Source organism: Xenia sp. Carnegie-2017, unplaced genomic scaffold (assembly GCF_021976095.1).
Source record: "Xenia sp. Carnegie-2017 unplaced genomic scaffold, XeniaSp_v1 HiC_scaffold_20, whole genome shotgun sequence".
NCBI classification, from domain to species: Eukaryota; Metazoa; Cnidaria; class Anthozoa; order Malacalcyonacea; family Xeniidae; genus Xenia; species Xenia sp. Carnegie-2017.
The window spans coordinates 4842428-4864412 of NW_025813483.1; the positions used below are offsets into that span (position 1 = coordinate 4842428).

General features: G+C 32.8%; 1 protein-coding gene across 2 annotated transcripts; it reads left to right on the forward strand.

Annotated features, from left to right (window-relative positions):
- Positions 1–2100: 2100 nt before the first annotated feature.
- LOC124442929 (tetratricopeptide repeat protein 28-like) lies at positions 2101–16751 on the forward strand. Of its 2 annotated transcripts, XM_046993439.1 has the most exons (6): positions 2101–2214; positions 5301–5419; positions 10705–13647; positions 13997–14059; positions 14635–14821; positions 15114–16751. In XM_046993439.1, exons 3-6 carry the CDS (start codon positions 10800–10802, stop codon positions 16078–16080), a joined length of 4065 nt encoding a protein of 1354 aa, XP_046849395.1. In that variant the 5' UTR covers positions 2101–2214; positions 5301–5419; positions 10705–10799; the 3' UTR covers positions 16081–16751. The 2 variants fall into 2 exon arrangements, with proteins under 2 accessions (XP_046849395.1, XP_046849396.1); XM_046993440.1 differs by lacking the exon at positions 5301–5419.
- The last annotated feature ends 5234 nt before the right edge of the window (positions 16752–21985 follow it).

Here is a 21985-nt window from a genome sequence, read left to right on the forward strand (position 1 = left end):
GAAAACGTGCCTAGATTCTGAGGTATAGAACTAGTTCATCATCAATAGAAGGGGTTGAAACGAACAAGGAATATCGTCTTCAGAAAAAGGCAAGTTTTTTATGATATGTAAATTTTAGAAATTTGAAATAATATCAATTTATTCAGACACAAAGTTGTCAGACAAAATTTCACTGACATATGAAATTTGATGCATTACAAAGTGACAAACTTCGAGATTGCAAACGTGTTTCTAACTACGTTATCCTCAAAAAATTAATTCGCTATAATTCAAAATCACAGCACAAATAAAGCTGAGAGCTTCAACGAATAAATCAGTTTCTTTTGTTATTCATAAAGTTCGTTCAAAAAATCTGTTCAATCATAAGCATTGCATATACATACGGACCAAAACTATAGTTTGTTTCAACTTGAGAATTGTTAAGTGCACTTTTATCTTAACAATGTTCATGAATTCGAAATTTGTTAAACCATCGAGGAAATATATTTGCTTGCTCATAATGTATATAGTTAAGATGAGGAAGTGAGTTAGTGATATTACAGAAAGAAACAAATTGAGACACTAGATAGGGCGTGAGTTTGTAATAAATGTCTCTATTAACATAAATATAATTTTTATTAACAAGAGTTATATACTAAATTAGAAAATGTTCACTTTAAAGGAAAACATTTCAGTGTTTGTCGTCGTTCTCTTTTTATGCATGATTGGCTTAAATATGTAAACAATTTTTTAAGAAAATTTTTACAAAAAATTACCGTTTATATGAAATTATATAAGCAAAAATCACACGAGATTTAGATGATCCACAAAAGATGCAAAGTTTAGAGCAGTCTATATCTGCTAATATCGATTCATTGGTTCGATTGCTCGAATTTTCTCAATTTTGAACATTACATGTATGGTTACTGCTGGGATAAATATTGCTGTGTCGCGAAATTGACTTTATAATCAAAACGTATGAATATAGAAGTACTGTAGAAGAGAAAAAACGTTTTATACAGTTCTAACCAAGCATGCTATAATTTGCGCAATGCAAAATTAAAGTTCTTATATTTTTTTAATAATTTGCTCACAAAACAGAACAAAAATGAAAGGAAAAAAATTAAAAACATTAAGATAATTAAATTCTGTTGCGCAGTTTAATTTGCAACATCAATGTAAAGGTCAAAGTATAAAGTTTATTTTCAAAGATTATTGTAAAAGTGAAAGTTTAAGATAACGTTGGACAAACATACCTAATCATCAAGTATAAAATGACAAAAAATATACAACAATAAATAAATATCGTTGTACAAAAACGGTTAGTTATTGACGTTGTGTTTGTATTGAAATAAAAATTATTCATGAAAACACAAAGTTGTCGATAAAGAATTAAATTTTTACTTCTTATAAAACAACAAAATGTTTTAAATTAACAATGTTTTTGTTAAAGCGACGTTGTTCTCGCTATACTTGGATGTTTACTTGACAGTTGTTTCAAATGTTATATAAACTCACTTTAAGCAGAAAATTTCCGTGACAATATTAGTTTATCCTTATTACTATAAAAACTGTTGTTTATTATATATCTTTCACGACAATTCGACATATAGGTCAACATTATTATTTATTACTGTGACATGGGAAATTACGAAAAAGCAAAACGATTGTTATGAACGAGCGATAGAAATTCAAACGAAAGCATTTGGACCTGACCATGTTAGTATAGCGACAACGTACAAAAATTTGAGTTTGGTCTACTGTGACATGAGACGAACGAGCTTTAGATATCCAAACAAAGTTTTTGGTTACAACCATGGTAACACAGCTACAACGTACAAACTGAGTTAAAATCAAAGACTTTAAAGTACATGTATATATAGAAGCATCGCGTAGAAAAGGAAAAACGTTCTATTTTGTCCTAAAACAGTAATTTTACATCGCAAAATAAATTTTTATATCTTTTGATGAGTTTGATAATATTGACTACAAATCGAAAGTAGCTATCATGAATAAATACAATAACAATCACAAGGTGTATTATGGCTTTACATAGCAATCCATTCTTCAGATTATTTAAATTCCATTGCGCAGTTTAATTTCTCATTTACCGGCATGAAGGTTGGCCATTAAGCGCATCTTCCAAGAAAACGTGTCTAGAATCTGAGGTAAAGAATTAGTTCATCATCAATAGAAGAGGTTGAAACGAACAAGAAATATCGTCTTCAAAAAAAGGTAAGTTTTTATGATCTGTAAAATTTGGAAATTTGAAATAGTGTTAATTTATTAAGACACAAAGTCGTCAGACAAAATTTCACTGACATATGAAAGTTGATGCATTACAAAGTGACAAACTTCGAGATTGCAAACGTGTTTCTAACTACGTCTCCTCAAAAAATTAATTCGCTATAATTCAAAATCACAACTCAAATTAAGCTGAGAGTTTCAACAAATAAATCAGTTTCTTTCGTTATTTATAAAGTTCGTTCAAAAAAATATGTTCAATCATAAGCATTGCATATACATACGGACCAAAACTATAGTTTGTTTCAACTTGAGAATTGTTAAGTGCACTTTTATCTTAACAATGTGCATGAATTCGAAATTTGTTAAACCATCGAGGACATACATTTCCTTGCTCATAATGTATATAGTTAAGACGAGGAAGTGAGTCAGTGATATTACAGAAAGAAACAAATTGAGTCACTGGATAAAACGTGAGTTTGTATTAAGTGTCTCTATCAACATAAAAAAATTTTGATTTACAAGAGTTATAGACTAAGTTACAAAGTATTCATTTTAAAGAGAAAACATTTTAGTGTTTGTCGTCGTTCTCTTTTTATGCATGATTGGCTTAAGTATGTAAACCATTCTTCACGAAAATCTTTACAAAAAATTACAGTTTATATGAAATGATATGATCAAAAATCACACGAGGTTTAGATGATCCACAAAAGATGCACAGTTTAAAGCAGTCTATATCTGCTAATATCGATTCATTGGTTCAATTGCTCGAATTTTCACAATTTTGAACATTACGTGTATGGTTACTGCTGCGGTAATTATTGCTGTGTTGCGAAATTGACTTTATAATCAAAACGTATGAATATAGAAGTACTGGAGAAGAGAAAAAACGTTTTATACAGTTCTAACCAAGCATGCTATAATTTGCGCAATGCAAAATTAAAGTTCTTATATATTTCTTAATAATTTGCTCACAAAACAGAAGAAAAATGCATGAATAAAATTAAAAACATTAAGAATAATTAATTCTGTTGCGCAGTTTAATTTGTCACATCAATGTAAAGGTCAAAGTATAAAGTTTATTTTCAAAGATTATTGTGAAAGTGAAGTTTAAGATAACGATGGACAAACATGTACCTAATCATGAAGTATAAAGTGACAAAAAATACACAACAATAAATAAATATCGTTGTACAAAAACGGTGAGTTATTAACGTTGTGTTTGTATTGAAATAAAAATTATTCATGAAAGACAAAGTTGTCGATAAGGAATTAAATTTTTACTTCTTATGAAACAATAAAAAGTCTTGACATGAGCAATGTTTTTGTGAAAACGACGTCGTTCTCGCTATTCTTGGTTGCTTACTTGACAGTTGTTTTAAATGTTATATAAACTCACTTTAAGCAGAACTGTTGTTTATTTTATTTCTTTCACGACAATTCGACATATAGATCAACATTATTATTTATTTTATTATGAAAAATGATTAACTGTTTTTTATACTTTACATAAAAATAGATTCTTTCATGGTAAAATTAAATTTGCATGTTACTGCATGACATAATTTATCAATCGAACATTACTTTAACTCGTTGTCGACGGCGAAAATTTATGCAAAATTTTGTAATAACTTATATATTTCCGGAAGTGATTGTTTTATCACAAATATCTCATTAAATACTAAAGCTTTTGTAAAATAAATTACACCATTAGATAGCCCGCAATAAGGGTTTTCTGGTGATAGAAATTTTAGTACTAGGAAATGTTTTATAATCATTAAAATCGTTGTTTCTCTGCCTTCAACACCATACGTAATTATAATGCAATGAAACCCTTACCCCAAGTTAGTCGGAATTTTAAAGCTTTATGTTGTAGATATGGCAAAACAGAGTAAGCCATGAGATAATTTACTCAATTTTCTGTAGGTAGATGAAATTGCAGCTTTTCACAATGTAAATAATTGCGGTTGAGAATTGAGTAATAATTTTTACGGAATGTTTTTTTAATCGCAGCGTTTGTTGCCATAGCGATACGTTAAAGAAACCTTCGCTAAAACAGACTATGTCAATGGCTTTGTTTTTTATAAGACTATGGGAATACTTCATCTTAAGAAAAAAAATGATGCTGAGTCGATTCCCGGTGGTTTAAGTCATCATCAATAGTACGAACTATAAAAATGAACGAAAATATTTTAAGTCATATTTGCTGACGAATTATGACGACACCAAACATACCTTGAATTATTGGTACTTTAAAAAGCATATGAAACTTTTAGCGCCTTGAATATATTTTTGGCCGTTTTTTTATAATGAATGTTTTCAACTGATTTGATAATCTTTGAAAGAAGTTTAAAAGACAAAAAAGTATAACCTGCCTTCTGAGACCAAAAATGAACATCTAGAAAGAAAATGTGAAAAATGTCTTTTTTCATAAAAAGTATGGTTTGAAAATATAAATGTTTTAAAAAAGAAAACATCATCGTATTAATTAACTATACTAAAAGAAAATAATCATCATTTATCACTGTAATGTCACTTATCACTTTAATATTGTGATAAAAAATATTTAATATTAAACCAATTTCTAACATAATTAAATCTTTGGGAATGTGGGCAACAATCACTCGAATTTTATGATTTTGAAAACATGTGACGTTTAGTGCAACCTGAATTGAGCTTTACATTGAAAGGTTGGAATATTTTCACTATGATCATTGTTTAATTGCTGTCATTCTATTGCGTTCAATCTTCCTGTGTTGTGCAATTGGGTTAATACAATTAGAACACTAGAATATAAAAGTACTGAAGACATAGACAAACGTTTTATAGAATCCGCTTCATAGAAAGAAAACCATGCATTTTGTAACAATGCATTAGGAAAATAAAGTTTTTGAAACTTTTTGTAAATTTGCTTACATTATACATCAAAGCTATCACGAACAAAAACAATTAAAATCATAAGGTGTATCTTTGATTTACATAACAATGTATTCTTAGGAGGATTTAAATTCCATTGCGCAGTTTGATAAATCACAGAGAAAAGTGAAAGATGCTTATAAAGTGTTTTTCTTTTAAAGTTTGTCAGGGAAATGGGAAGTTTAATTCATCATCATTAGAAAAGGTGAAAGATAAACGACAAACAAGCATTAAACTTGATCACAAAGTATGGCAGTATAAATCTTTGTCGACATTAAGGGTGAGTTAGTGATGTTGCGTTTGTATTGAAATCAAATGCTGGGATTTATACAGGGTTTAACGTACGAATAGATTTTAATTAACATATATGTTATTGATGCCTTGAAAAGAGGAAAAAAATTTGAGAATGCAAGCGTTATAATAATTTGAAGTCAAAGCATTTTTTGAAGTCTGTGATTGTTCTGTTTACTTGTATTTTTTTATCGAAAAAATTTTATTTTTCCAATCGAGTTTGAGGACAAAACTCCAACGACAATAAAAATATAACGTTGGCCATCACTTGTCCTAAATTGCTTGAAATTTTGATAGCTTGTACAGCACAGTTCATACCTAAACTCAGGTTGGTTAAGTTATTTGTCCGATGATTATTTTTTGTGTGCAAGGCTTGTTTTGAAGAACTTTTAACAGCGGATATTTCACTGTAAAAAACATCATGCGTTTTTTAAAATTTCATTGCCAGCTGTACCAGAAAAGTACTTTGATCAACTAAAAGTTGTTGCTCTGTCTGCACTCGTCTTGTTTTAAATAACGATTTCCAAGAGTTTACTATTTTTATATAGCCTATATAGGTGTTATGCATCAAACTTTGTTCACGACAATTGAACATTTACTGAAAAAAACGATTATTCGTTTTAAAATGAAATGGTTTCATATGAAGATTCTAAATCTAAATCGCTATATTAAAAATCGTATGACACTTATGAATTTATTTTTGGCCAGTTTTTTGTTTTTAAATGTTTTTAAATATTTTTGGGGTGACCATAATATTCTTAAAATATTGATCATCCCCCATAAAGCTCCTTAAAATTACAAAAATATTGATGATCTTTAAAAGAAGTCTAAAAGACTGTAACAAACACAGTTTGTTTCCTGAGAGACAAAAAAGTAACCTCTTAAAAGTTTGTTAAAATTGTTATGTCTATATATATTACATGCTATAAAACATAACAGTTTCAGAAGAGAAAACCGTATCCACAATACAAAAATTATGTATATTGTTGTCCTCAGTCCTTTTTATATAATCACGTGAATATTTTTATCTTTAAATACTTTAATTCATAAGATATAGTACTATTCAACTTGGCATATGAAAATTCAAAAAATTAAATTATTTGCTTAGTAACTTTTACTCAATGCCCTTGTCTTGACAATGAATGTCAAATTCGGGGCTTGTGACTGAATGACAATTATTTGAATAACGACACCATATAAATAACTAGCTTTTAACTAAGAGTCGTATGAAACTTTTAGCAATATCAAATATGAATATAATTTTAGCCTTGCAGTTTTCTTGCTGGAAATATTCAACATATTTTACTGTTTATATACCATAACATTTTTTTCACAAAAAATATGTTGTCGAAAATCTTTAAAAGAAGTTTTTGCTTCATCAAAACAATAGTCAACACCAAGAACCAACTAGAGTTGTAATGAAATATATACACAAAAACCGGAGAGCTCGAAGCCTCCGGTCTATTTATTGCCTAATAATATATGCTAATTGTTACTGCTGAAACAAGAGATTCCTTTACTTTGCAAAATGCTTCTATTGTGCTGGACCCCATATCCATTGCGTATTCTTTTTTATGAGATCATTCATCGGATTTATCATGGTTGCTTAATCTTGAATAAATCATCCAACGTAATTAATCATCCCACGAATTGCTGGATATCGTTGATATTTGTCGGTCCAGGCATGTCAACAATAGCTTTCACCTTTACTGGGTCTGGACGCACACTGTTTTTTCCAAATCTGTGTCCTAGGAAAGCAATTTCAGTTTGTCTCCACACATACTTCTCCAGCTTAAGCCTCAAACCAGTTTCATTGATAGCATCAGAACTTTCTTCAACTTTACATCGTGCTCTTCCATAGTGCAACCTGCAACTACGATATCCTCTTTGGATGCTTCTACTCTTTTAATATTTTCCAATGTCTCATTAATATGGTGCTGAAAGATCTCACTAGCAAAGGAAATTCCAAACGGGAGACGCTTAAAACAATATCTTTCAAATGGTGTGATAAAGTTTGTTAATCTAGTATTGTCTGGATGAAGTGGGAGATTGTAGTATACTGAGGTAAGATCTAGATGAGTGAAGACTGTTGCACCATCCAACTTAGTAACTATATTTTCAATTGTTGGTAGGACGTATCTTTCCTGACGAACTTCCCGATTAAGCTGCCGGACATCCACACTTTTTCGAACATCACCACAATGTTTTGGAACTACTATGATGGGTGAACACCAGTCTTTTGGCTCTGTAACCTTCTCGATGATACCAGCTTCTTGCATTCGTTTCAGTTTTTGTTTAACTTTTGGGATAAGTGGTATTGGTAACTTCTAGTGGTGTTACAATGAAATGGAGTAGCCTTTTCTTTCAATTGTATCTGGAAATTTTCCCCTTTCACTAACCTAAACTGTTTTCTCTTTTGTAATTCGTGGAATTCGAATCTTATTAGATTCATTTTCTCTGCCATCGTTCTGCTGCGTAAACTACTTTCGGAATCAGTGACATAGATCTCAAACGTGTACGCTTTCCCGTGGAATTTTTTATGGGCTATATATGTCCCCTACACTTTAATGCTCCATCATCGCCTTTGGGTTTATGTGCACTGCTTCGCAGATCCGGTGGTTTAGCCATCGTTTCGTAAGTACTCTGCGACATGATCGACACGTCAGCTGCAGAATCTATCATGAATTTCACAGCATACTCATTTACAGGCAACTTGACATACCATCCCGAGTGATTTGGATTAGATTTATTGCCAGATATCGCTCCAATGAAAAGTTCTCCTTCCAAAGACTCAGGCTCTTTACCATATCCGCAACATATCTTGGTTAACTGCTTTGTTCGACACCATCTTTCATAATGGCCAATCTTTCTGGACTTCTTACACTTGGCGGCTTTTACCGGGCATGAAGTTCCATGTTTCAAGCCACAACGAGTGCATTCTTTTTGATTCTTTTTCGACTGACTCCAATCACGTCTTCTTTTTTGATGATAAGCTTCTCCATGTTGCTTTGAATTTTTTCTTCTGCAACGTCTTCCATAGATTTCACTGTTTCATTTTGCGTCTATAATTGACCTTTTATAATTTCCGCTGGTCTAATGATCTTACTATTTTCAGCAAAGGGTGAAATATTCTCTCAACTGTAACCGTTTTGATAGGTCTTTATCAAGAACGCCATTCACTAATCTATCACAAATACAATCATCTTTTGCTAGATCAAAATCACAGCATTCGGCCATCACGTGAAGACTTCGTATGTAGGACTAAGCTGACTCGCCAGTCTGTTGAAATCTTTGGTAGAACATCGCTCGTTCATGAATGACATTTTTCTCGGGTCTAAAATGTCCGTCGAATTTTCCAACCACAAGTGAATAATTTCCTGCGTCCTTTTCGCTTAGTTCAAACTGTGTAAAGACATATTCGCTTTCAGGCATAGTATAAATAAGTGTGCTCACTTGGATGTGTTCGTCTTCTTCGAACAATTTAGTTGCTGTTCGATATCGTTCAAATCGTCTCTTCCAATCTCGCAAACAAGTGTCAGCTTTTGTGAAAACAAGAGGGTCGGGAGGTTTTAGTTGACTCATATTTTCTATAATAAATAGAAAAATGTTTACTGAAAAAAAATTTTTAAGCCTTCTTGCAGCTATTCTGTTACGGTAATCGTCTTTATAACGCAGGATTGCTTGAAAATTTTAGGATTCGCTGCCACCATGTAATGAGATCTATACACAACAACCGGAGGGCTCGAAGCCTCAGTGTTTCCAGATGAATTATAAATAAGTTCATGTCGGTATGCTCAAAAGTTCACATAATATTCTTCAATGATCACAAATCAACAAAAATTGCATAATTTGCACCAAATGAATGAAATAAGCTAAATCACACGTAAATTTATAATGACGCACACTGCTTATTTGTACAAAATAACTCAAAAAAATAACTATGAAAAACAACTATTTAGTTCGATTCAGATTTGTCGCTTGAGTCAGAGTCTTGAGCATAAAGAACTCGGGTGTCATATGACATAAAGCATTGGTCGAAGAAGAATATTTGACACAGCCTCCTGACTCTTTCACTCCTTGCTTAACTTTTAGAATACTGCAGACTGACTTTGTGTTCAACCTATTTCTTACTTTAGTTTTGATTGCATTCACAGAAGAAAAAATTCTCTTCACATCAACATTGAAGAATGAATTATGCTTTGTCTCGAATCTCTAAACCAGTGTATATTCATTGTAAACAACCTTGTCCTTTATAACTGATAAATTCATAAAAAGTTTTTAATTTTTAGTAAAAGTTCATGAAATGCTCACAAATTCTTTTTGTTCGCAAAAATTCAAAATAAAAATCAAAAGTCCATAAATTCATGAACATTGTTCATAATCTGGCAACACTGCAAAGCCTCCAGTCTATATTTATTGCCTATAGTATATATGCTAATTATATACAGGGGACTAATTAATATTCGACTATTACAGGATGAGATAGAGATAAATGTCTTTATAAGTAAATTTTTTTTTGTAATTTATGACTATGTTTTTAATATGTCTTAACAAGTATTGTGTCAGCAATAATAGAAAGTATATTATCGTATATACTTCACATTAGTAAAACAACTTACATCATGAATCTTCACAAAAAATTGTCGTTTATCACCAATTATGGGCAACATGCTCTTACTCACGGCTTATGACGTCGAAAAGATGCATGAAGTTTAGTGTAACCTGAATTAAACTATTTCAGTGGCAACACTATACTTTATTGCAATAAAATCGGATTAAAATAGGTTCACTTTTAATTGCTATGTGTAGTAGATTTAATTACGAATCTTAAAAGTATATTAGCATTTTTGTATACAATTAGAGTTAGAACTAGAATTTTGAATATTGAAATGTGAAATAACTTGTAAACAATAACGTAATTCAGCGTTTGGGCTGCGAAGTAATTTTTATGAATCTACCTTCCTGACTATTTGTTTGCCTATCTATTTATATTTCAATATAAGCAACGACCTCTTTGATTTGAGAAATAATCGAAAAGTTTCATTACAACAGATTTCTCACCTTGCATGAAACGTTAACTCTCCTAAAGCCTATTTAGCAAGCTGTAAATTAAAATTTTCTTTTGCAAGTTTTGCCGTAAGGCTGATTAACTGTCAATGATTAACAAACCCACCAAGCAAACTTTTTATTGTAAGAAATTATTATTATCAGCACTTTATACAAGTCATATAAATTTACAAATTTTTAATAGTTCTCCATCTTGTTTTAATACAGGTGTGTTTTTTCTCGACAAAACAGAAAACTGAAACGAATAGCCATTAGGTCTTGCTGACCAGATTGAATCCGTGTTAGCATAAAACAACCTGAATATGGTTTGTTATAGCATTAAGCGACCTTTAGAAAATACGACTAAAACATTTGATCTGAAAAATATCAATGATCGAACAAAGAACATAAACTTTGATAAGGTTTCCGACAAAGGTTTTAAGGAGCAACTCGAGGAAGCTCTGTATAAAGAACTAATTAATGCAATAGCATTTAACATCCTTGGTGGACTATATTATAGCAGAGAAGAATACCACAAAGCGAACGAATCGTACGAAAAAGCTTTAAAAATTGAAATTGAAGTGTTTGGTCCTGGACATATCAATACTGCAACAACGTTATGCAACTTGGGCTTAAGTTATCACTACATGAAAGAGTACAACAAAGCAAAAGATTCGTATGAACGAGGTTTAGAAATTCAAACAAAAGTGTTTGGTGCTGACCATATTAAAATTGCAATAACTTCGTACAACTTAGGCTTAGTTTATCAAGACATGAATGTATTTACCAAAGCGAGAGATTTGTATGAAAAAACTTTAGAAATTGAAACTGAAGTACTTGGTCGTGACCATATTGATATCGCACCAACATACAACAACCTGGGAAGGATTTATCATGACATGGGCGAGTACGACAAAGCAAAAGATTTGTACGAACGAGCTCTGAAAATTTATACTAAAGAATTTGGTCCTGATCATATTGAGAGTGCAGCAACATACCACAACCTGGGAAGCATTTATCAAAACATGGGACAGTACGACAAAGCAAAATATTTGTACGAACGAGCTCTGAAAATTTATACTAAAGCATTTGGTCCTGATCATATTAAGTGTGGAGCAAAATACCACGCCCTGGGAACCATTTATCATGACATGGGAGAGTACGACAAAGCAAAAGATTTGTACGAACAAACTTTAGATATTGAAACTAAAGCATTTGGTCCTGATCATATTGAGAGTGCAGCAACATACCACGCCCTGGGAAGCATTTATCAAAACATGGGAGAGTATGACAAAGCAAACGATTTCTACGAACGAACTCTGGAAATTCAAAATAAAGCATTTGGTCCTGATCATATTGAGAGTGCAGCAACATACAACAGCCTGGGAAGCATTTATCATGACATGGGAGAGTACAAAAAAGCAAAAGATTTTTACCAGCAATCTTTAAATCTTAAAACTAAAGTACTTGGTTCTGATAACGTTAATAATGCGACAACATACAACGACCTGGCTATGCTTTATTATGATATGGGACAGTACGATAAAGCAAAGGATTTGTACGAGAAAGCTTTAAACATTGAAACTAGAGTGCTGGGTCCAGACCATGTTTATTGTGCAATAATGCATAGCAATCTAGGAAGAGTTTATGCTACAATTGGAGAGTATGACAAAGCAAAAGATTTGCACGAGCAAGCTTTAGAGATTCAAACTAAAGTGTTGGGTTCTGACCATGTTTATAGTGCAAAAATGTATGACAACCTAGGAAGAGTTTATGCTACAATTGGAGAGTATGACAAAGCAAAAGATTTGTACGAGCAAGCCTTAGAAATTCAAACTAAAGTGTTGGGTTCTGACCATATTGACATGGCTTTAACATACAAATACCTGGGTTTGGTTTACTGTGACATGGGAAAGTACGAAAAAGCAATAGAGTTGAACGAAAAAGCTATAAAAATTCAAACTAAAACACTTGATTCCGGTCATGATAGTATTGCACAAACCTACAACAGCCTTGGTAGGGTTTATGCTAAAGTTGGAAAGCATCACAAAGCAAAACGTTTGTACGAACGAGCTTTAGAAATTCAAACTAAAGTATTTGGTTCTGATCATATTGATATTGCAACAACACAAGTCAACCTAGGTAGGATTTATGCTGGAATAGGAGAGCATGATAAAGCAAAAGATTTGTACGAACAAGCTTTAGAAATTCAAAGTAAAGTATTTGGTTCTGATCATGTTGATATTGCAACAACACAAGTCAACCTAGGTAGGATTTATTCTGCAATAGGAGAGCATGATAAAGCAAAAGATTTGTACAAACGAGCTTTAGAAATTCAAACTAAAGTATTTTGTTCTGATCATGTTGCTATTGCAACAACCTACAACAATCTAGGTAGGGTTCATCTTAAAATGGGAGAGCATGAAGAAGCAAAGGATTTGTACAAACGAGCTTTACAAATTCAAACTAAAGTATTTGGTCATGATTATGTCGATATTGCAACAACGTGCAGCAACCTAGGTTGGGCTTACTTTTCTGAAAAACTTTATAAAAAAGCTCAACGACTTTACGAACGAGCTTTAGATATCCAGATAAAAGTTTTTGGTTATAACCATGGCAACACAGCTACAACGTACAACAACTTAGGTTCAGTTCATCTCACCATGAGAGAATACGCCAAAGCAAAAGAATCGTACGAACAGGCAGTAGAAATTCAAACGAAAGCTTTTGGTTCTGACCACGTATATGTTGCTGCAATGTGCAACAACTTGGGTTTGGTTTACATGAAATTGGAAAAGTACAATGAAGCAAAAGATATTCTACAAAAAGCTTTAGATATTGGTGCTAAAGCTGAAGTTATTGATACAGCTGCAACGTTCAACAACTTGGGTTGTGCTTTCATTAAATTGAAAGAATATGACAATGCAAAACATTATCTTGGACAAGCTTTAGAAGTCGAAACAAAAGCATTTCCTCCCGATCAGTTCTACAAAGCTACAGTCTTCCAAAATTTGATTTTCGTTTGCTTTGCAACTGGAGAAAACGACAAAGCAGAAAATTTGTTCAAACGAGCTTTAAAACATAGAATTGGCAAATTCTATTCGTCTGCTGAAGAAATTGCCAAGGAAGTGAACTCATGCAAATTTATCAACAGTGTCAAATTGTTGCCAGGTAAGCAGACAATCTTGTATGCAGTGTTTAACTATTATTGTTCAGCACTTTTGGTAAATAAAAATTTACAATCAAAAGATTTCCAACTTTGAAAGGACATCAGTTTTACAAATTTTTTATTTAAATCTTAAGATATTTTCTTGAAACATATGATAGTATTTCTAAACACAAATTTATGTAGCGTAATAAATTGTACAGGTAGCAATTTACCGTTATGAATTTTGGGATTTTAAAATAATCAAATCGTACTTTTGCGTGGAATATGTTTTCATGCACAAGAAATATATTTCCTTTATCATAAATTACCGCATGCTGGGAATCATATCATATTGTACAAATTATTGTTTAGATTTAGGAACAGAAGAGTTTGTTAAAAGTTCAATTTTACATGCTGAAGAAAACAGAAATCAAGGTAGCTATTTATAAGTTTTTTTAACGATTTAACTTATGATGTTAAAGATTAAAAATTTGACTAGGTCATATTTTACATGCAGTTTCTATTATTAATGAATTAAAAGGTTTCTATGGAAAGATTTATATAGGTATAGGTTATCTTCTTAGACGTTTGGCACACCTTACGCATTAAAACATTTGAGACCATAAAGAAGAAAGCAGTTTTCGAGTGACCACAACAGATTAAACAACTAATTTTTCGATGATTCTACGTTAAGGATTGATGAGAGGGATTGAAATATTTTTCAGGAAACATTGCGGGAAAAGTGTCTCTACCTGGCCCACTGTTTATTCTGAATTCAATATTATATTAAAATAAGGTCTCTGATATAACTTCATTTCCAACCATTGGCCTTCATCACACTATTTATAAGTAATTTTTAACAACATCTGATGAACCTCATTTCTCGCTTTGAATATAGGCAGTTTTGCGATAGGTGCTAAGTGAGAAAACATTTGATCATGTGTATTTAGATGATCAATCATATTATCAACGTAAAATTTAATAAAATTTCGTAATTGATTTAATTATAGCCACAAAAATTGACGGTACAGAGAAAGAAATGAAAGATTCAGATCTTACTGTGGATACTAACACCGAAATGAAGAAACCTGACACACTTCCTGGACATGATGGGGAAAAAAATGACGATTTCTTTGTCGAAAATTTTCTTGACGAATACTACGGCATTCGTGATGACGTTCATGATGTATTAGAAAAGTGCGTATAGATCTTTTTCACACTTTACAAATATCTACATTTACTAAAAATGAAATAGAAGTTTATGCACTGAATTTTGGTGAATAACTCATTAATGTTGACGTTTATTTTTCATCTTCACCTACAAACACGGTAATTTTTCCGGGCCTAGTACAGATGACTGCATGTTCTTAAAGGCTTTCCATCAATGAGAATACAATATAAAACATAAAATAAAAGAATATATTTATATGTATTGAAATTTGGTGGTTTGCATTATGTGTCTAACTAGACTGAATAACGTTTTATATAGATTTTCTTGGATTCGTGGTGGATATGGTGTACGATGGAAACCTTATCTTTCTTTGTATGTGACGGTGGCAGCAGAAAGACACAATGATGAAGGTGCCTTAAGAAAAGAAATTGATGAAAATTTTGGATGGAAAGCTTCTCCTTACTTTGAATTTAAACCTGAACCAAAGAAATCGCAATTTCAATGGTTGTCAAATCTTGAAGTAGTAAGAAAGGAAAACGACCAAAATCCCACCAGAGGAAACAATAAAGTTGAACGGGAATTAAGAATGAAAGGAGAAGTCACAATGTTTTGCTGTGGAGATGAGGAATATTACGCTTTGACTTGTTTTCACAATGCCTGCATCACTGAACGGCAAGTGGCTGGTAACGAATTTAATTTTCATGAGGACTGGGAAGAGGTAATGCAAACATACGACCAAATTTCCACTGGAGAAATTGAAGATTTAAATGAATATTATTATGTTCCTCTTGTTGGTAAAATAACACAGCTTGGGGCTGGTTGTTGTCATTCATTTAGCAAAACCACTGATATCATGGCCATTAAAGTAATCGACGCTAAAATGATTTATGGCCACCATTCATTCATTGAGGAGCCTGATTGGAGAAGATTGTGGGACAGAGTTGGTAATCAAATAAGGAATGGAGGTGCTAAGGTTCGGAAATGCTTTGGAGGCGTACAAGGAGAGATATTAGACATCAGCTACTCATATAGAAGCCCACAAACAAATCGCGTTATCTTTAGGAATGCCATCACCATTAAATGCAAACATCCTTTTCTTAAAAAGGGAGATTCTGGAATTCTGATATATTTCAATGATAAACTCACAGAAAAAGAAATAGCTCTCGGGTACGGAGTTTGCTCACATGAAGGAGACAATGATGAAATTTTCTATTTGGTATTTAGACTAAACGATGCATTAAGGCATCTAAAATTAGAAAATTGTAGTTGGTACTCGCCGTCATAAACATGTGATCTTGCATGGACTTATTTTAGTGTCAAATCCGTAACAATGTAACTTTATATGTATAAACTTTACGTTAACTTGATATATCCATAGGTGTATATGACTCAGCTGGAAATGGTACAACTGTCCTTCCTCGATAATTTCGGCAGTAATTAGAAAATTCGAGCAACTTTGAACAAATTTCAAAAAATGTTGGCAACTAAGAGAAAAATGCCGGGCAATATTTATTTCTGCCCCCCAAAGTAATTTTTATTGACTTGTACGCCTACGGATATATCTGTGCTTATAACTTTCGTATTTAACTTTATTCAAACATTTTAAAACTTTTATTGCACATCTCTTTTCACTATAACATACATTTACTGGTCAAATAAACCAAAAAGCAAATAAATATACAATGCAGTTGAAATTCAGAAAAAGTTAGAGATGAATCTGACTTAGAGTCGATTTGAGACAAAATCATAAAATTGTACTTGGTGTTAAGAAAAAAATTTACCAATTACCATCTTAATAATGTTTTTAATTTTTCAGTATTTTTTGCATGCCTATTATTGTAGTTTATATTCTTAATACTTAAACTTGTAATGACCGGATATTTATATAGAAGCAATAAATTTTCTCACAATGTGCAGAGGATAGCATAAGTTTTTTGAAATATATCCTTAATTAAAGATGTTGTAGTTTGTTTGGAGTACATCACATTAATTATTACAGCAAGAAATGAAGCAAAATCATCAACCATTAGATCTTCTGCACTAACTACTGTTTATGTTTCCAGAGAAACCCTTCAGTAGGCTGCCTTGACATCATCAATTATTCTTTTAGCGTATGTCAACTGCTGTTTCACTCCACTAAGAGTTAAACAGTGCTGCTTTGCAAATGCTGTAATTTCGGTGCATAATACGTAGGATACAATGAAAAATATAATTTCCAGGTAAATATTTTTGCGTGGGTTCACTGAAAAAAATGAGCAACATTAAATTACTGAAGATACAAATAATAGTTATCGCGATAAAATTGTAAAGCAAGAGTAAAATTTCGGCAGCGTTTACAAGTGTTTCCTCCCAAACGAATTTCTTGACCTTTTCTACAAATTCACTTTCTTTCTCGATGTACTGTTTCTGGCAAATCATGTTACCATGGTTGCATGGTTACCTATCTCTATTGCTTAGAACTAACAAGAAGTTTCCGTTTATAGGTTGGAGTGTAGAATCACAAGCATGATCACGTGCGCTCTATGGGTTCTTTAGTCCCGAGAGATTAACTGTTTAAGAGAAGAATTGAGTCCATGAAGTGGTCGATGTTTTGTTTAGTATGTTAAATAGTCTTGATGTTTTCTTATAAATTCACTTTGGCAGCAAAAAACTTGTCGTAAATTTATTGGCGATGAGCCACTTCAAAAAATTCATATGCAAAACTAGAACTTTGCATTTAAATATTAATAATTTTACACAGCTATGAGCTTCAATGTATTTAATTTCAAGCTGAGAATATTGTTATCGCGTTTTGACCGATGCCGGAGAGAGACACATACGGAGCGTTACGGTTACAAAGTGTAGAGCGTAGTCTCCATTGACGCAGTCATATGTATCTACCACGATATACATGCACAGTGAAAACTCTGAGGAGTGACCAAAACGAGCTGCTCATTTATGCGATATTGAGCATTGGTTGCAAGCAACTATACATGAGAGCCAAACGCTAGATGAACAAAAGCACTTTGCATTTTAATTTGAAAATAGTAAAGTACCTCAATAAAGTTTGTATGCACTTCATTTAGCCGGAAGTAATCTCAAATGTTTTTGGGTAAAATGTCTATGATGAACAACATGGCATATGCGCCATTTTCTCAATCCGGGATCAAAGTCTAGAAATCGACAGCCCCCTGAAATGGCAGTGTGAACAAAGCTCTAATTTCCAAATACAAAAGTAAATTACTTTTCTGAAGAGCTTAACATGTTTATAAGGTTCAATTTAAACGCCGCATGGTCATTGAAGGAAAAAAGAAGCTTAAGATCAATATTTACTGAGAAAATTAACATGCATTATCTCTGGTGAAAAATCAATTTGGCATAAGTTGAAAAATACTCAGAGATTGCATTTTCATATTTTCAAAAAAAATATCACATGAGACGAAAAAGAACACTTAACTCACTTTAATAGTTCATTATTTGAAAGCGATTGACATTGTTTCGTTGACATATGATGCACTATATTTTACCTGTCTTCCTCCAAAACACGTTTTCAGTCATATTTTGGCCTCTTGTTTGCTTTTTTTGTCGAGTCTTCGAGGCATTTGTTAATTCTCGTGCATTTTCATGATTATGCAGTGCAAAGTTTCTTATCTTTGATGTTTTCCACGTCAGAATTGTCGCCATTTCGAACTATCGTAGCGTCTAATCACATGGTTGCCTCGGGATCTTTTGTTATTAAAGGACGCTTACTGACGTACTTCGGCAAGTCCTTTGAAACCACTGCACTTCGAGGGCTAGTTTAGAAAGTCCTCTTGCTCGACTGTTCAGACTGACAAGAGTAAATCTTTCGCCCTAAAGTTCAAATCACGAAACTAGCGTTATTACAAGCCTTAGTGCCTGACGATTTATGTCGTTGAGTGGTAACAGAAACCGTCTTTCCCTCGCGTTAGAAACTTTCTTGTCACTAACTTGAGAAATCCAATGATAAACCATCAACATCTTCAACAATAATTAAAATACAATATGTATTTGCAAAGCAAATTCATATACAAGTTCACTGAACCAGTTGAAAAACAGAATTCACAATTAAATAGCTAGATGGGTTTCTTTATTACTCCGGGAACCCCTAGGGTATACTTACAGAGTTATAAGTTCCCTGTGTTTTTTTTTTTTTGTTTTCCATCCGTGTCGAGAATTGGCCACTATAGTCCACTCCTCCACGCGCATAAAAGAGAGTTTACGTTGCACGGCTTTTTGTGAAGGCGACATCTTGCTTTTCACAACGCCGGCGCAAGCGCATTTTTAGTTTAAGCAAATGTACAACGCCGCCTCAGCAGAAAAAAAATGGGGGGAATATAAATCAGAAAACATTGCTTTCAAAAAAATTCAAAAACAAAAAAGGCCGAAATGGAGAGCAATTCGAGAGCGTCGTTTTATGTCTTATTCGGATCAATCAATCGACGACGAAGACTTTATTTTGCATTTCAACTTATATACTGCTAACAGTCCGGATTTGCCTTATTGGAAATACGAAGAGTTTGATTTAGATAAATTAAGCGACGAGGAGTGTAAAACAGAATTTTGCTTTAAAAAAAACACACATTTACACTTTTGTGGATGCCTTGAGGCTTCCACAATTTATTACATCTTATAACGGCCTTAAGGTTGATAGAGTTGAGGCATTGTACATATTTTTGAAACGTTTTGCCTACTCTTGTCGATACCTAGATATGTTGCCAAGATTTGGTAGACCAGTCCCTCAACTCTGTATGATCAGTAATGCTGTCATAAACTTTTTATACATGGAATGGAACCGTTTGCTGTTAACATTTGATCAAACATGGTTATCTTCAAGCAACATTCAAGAATTTTGTAATGCAGTGTTTCAGAAGAGTGGTGCCTTAGAAATTTTTTTCGTTTTGTCGATGAGACAGTACTTCCAATTTCTGAACCTGGTCAAAATCAAAGAGTTCTTTATAATGGCCATAAAAGAGTTCATGCCATAAAATTTCAGTCAGTTGCTGTTCCAAATGGTCTTATGGCTAATCTCTTTGGTCCTGTGGAGAGTAGACGCCATGACAGCACGATGCTTGCCCAATCCAGTTTATATAACAAGCTTCAGCATCTGGATCCTTTGAACAACTAAACTCCTGTTTGCTATTATTGTGACCCTGCCTATCCTCATCGACCTCAACTACAATGCCCATTGAAAGGAGCAAGAATAACTCCTCAACAACAACAATGAAACAAAGCAATGAGCAGTGTAAGAGTGTTTGTCGAATGGATTTTCGGGGAAATAGTTAATTATTTTAAATTCTTTGACTTCAAAAAGAACCTAAAAGTACAACTTAGTGTAGCAGGGGAAATGTACACTTCTTTTACCTTATTTCATAATGCAAGATGCTGTTTTTGTGGATCTACGACCTCACAGTTTTTTGAACTTCAACCTCCATCTATACATGAATATTTTGTGTAAAAAGTTCAAAAATATTCAATCTTATCAAGTATACTAATTGTTTAATGGACAGAGTTAAGTCATCAGGAACATTTTTTATCATCACTCAAATATACTCTTGTTATGGATAACTTTATGAATGTTTCATTTATAATATCAATAACAGTAAATTGTCTATGTGAGAAAGGTTTAGTCTACTCTCAAGCAAAAATATATGCACTGTTTTAACAAAACATTTCAGTCTTCTTTAACAATATTCTGCATCAATGTTAGTAAAGCAGTGTTTTTAAGTTGCAGTTGATGCATTAGTTGCTCTTGCTGCCTTTGTTGAGCAGTAATGCTGTCAGTTAATGCTTTAGTGAGAGCTTCCTGCTGAGAAATGTTTTTGTTTTGTTGTTGTTTTCTTTCATCAGCTTCAGCTATTCTCAACATCAATTCTTCTCTTTAAAAGTCTGCATCAACTTTTGACTTTTGTTGTAAATAGGAAATGATTTCACTTCCATTGGATGACATTCTTCTTTAAGGTTTTTCACCATCTTTACTTTGAGATTTTAACAGTGATATGAAGGCGATGGGTATAACGAGAGATATGGCGAGAGATAGAGATGTGTGGCGTGGAAAAATTCATGGACCGGTCAACCCCCCTGGCGGGGATTAATACTGGCCGGTATATAAATGTTGTTTGTTTGTTTGTTTGTGTACTTTGAGATTTTCTTTTGCAAGTTTCAGCTAATAATTCCATTGACTGTTGTCTCATTTCCACAGCCTTTTCTACTTCTGCAACAGAGTTTTGTTTTTGTTTCTCTTCCAAAATTTTCTCTTCTTCATCTCTATTTCTATTTCTGAACAAGTGAATAATTTCCTCAATGGAAGTTTCTACTGCAGATGGCTCTGGAGAGATCACAGAAGCTTTTTCCTCCTCCCTTAATCTTCTCTTTTGTTGTTTTTGAAGTAAAAAGTAGTGGTCTCAGCAGACTTTTGCGTCACGTTAAACTTTGGGCGATCCATATCATTTAAGGAATCACTGATCATTTCCCATGCATTACCTCGTCGCTGTCATCCTTTTTTAAGTTCCATGGTTTGAATAAGTACATTTCACGAACTAGAATTTCATTATGTTCATTTGTCGAAGTCATTGCTTTTTTGCTAAAATTACAAAAATAACTAAGGATGCTAAGAAAACCAAATAAATAAACTAATTATAAATATATAATATTTCGTGTGATATAAAAGTATAATGAAATATTAGTTGAGTGGTAATATTTGAAAAAAAATCGATTTAGTACTCTGTCTTAAATAATTTGCCCTTATCTCAGTACAAACTGAACATAACAATAACTTATTGGTAAAAAATGCTTTAAACACTTAAAACTGTTCGATTCCTACCTTTTTGTATTTTGATATTCATCCGCCATCTTGAACATGCAGGACGCGTCCAAAGAAGACGATTTTACGGCGTCATCGCCAAAGGAAGCAGCCAAAATGTCAAGAAGCATGCGTACTAGCATTAACTCCCAGCGTCGTCGTCAAAATATGAAGTTTCGTAAACTCACTAATAGCTGAAACGTGACGTTGTCATTGTTTTTGACAACCAATCATCTTGCAAATTTGAAAACTATTTCAAAACTATACTAATAAATTATAGCATGGCTTCAAATTGATTAGTGATTAAGTATCTTATGTTTACAAGCCTATTTAAGCATTAACTCGTGGAAAGTTAGTGAAAGAATCCATAGTTGTGTGGATTTTATTCCGA

Coding starts and splice junctions, on each gene's coding strand:
- LOC124442929 (XM_046993439.1), top strand. CDS start 10,800: ATGGTTTGTTATAGCATTAAGCGACCTTTAGAAAATACGACTAAAACA. Junction 13,648..13,996: donor CAGTGTCAAATTGTTGCCAG/GTAAGCAGACAA, acceptor ATTATTGTTTAG/ATTTAGGAACAGAAGAGTTT. Junction 14,822..15,113: donor GTTCATGATGTATTAGAAAA/GTGCGTATAGAT, acceptor CGTTTTATATAG/ATTTTCTTGGATTCGTGGTG.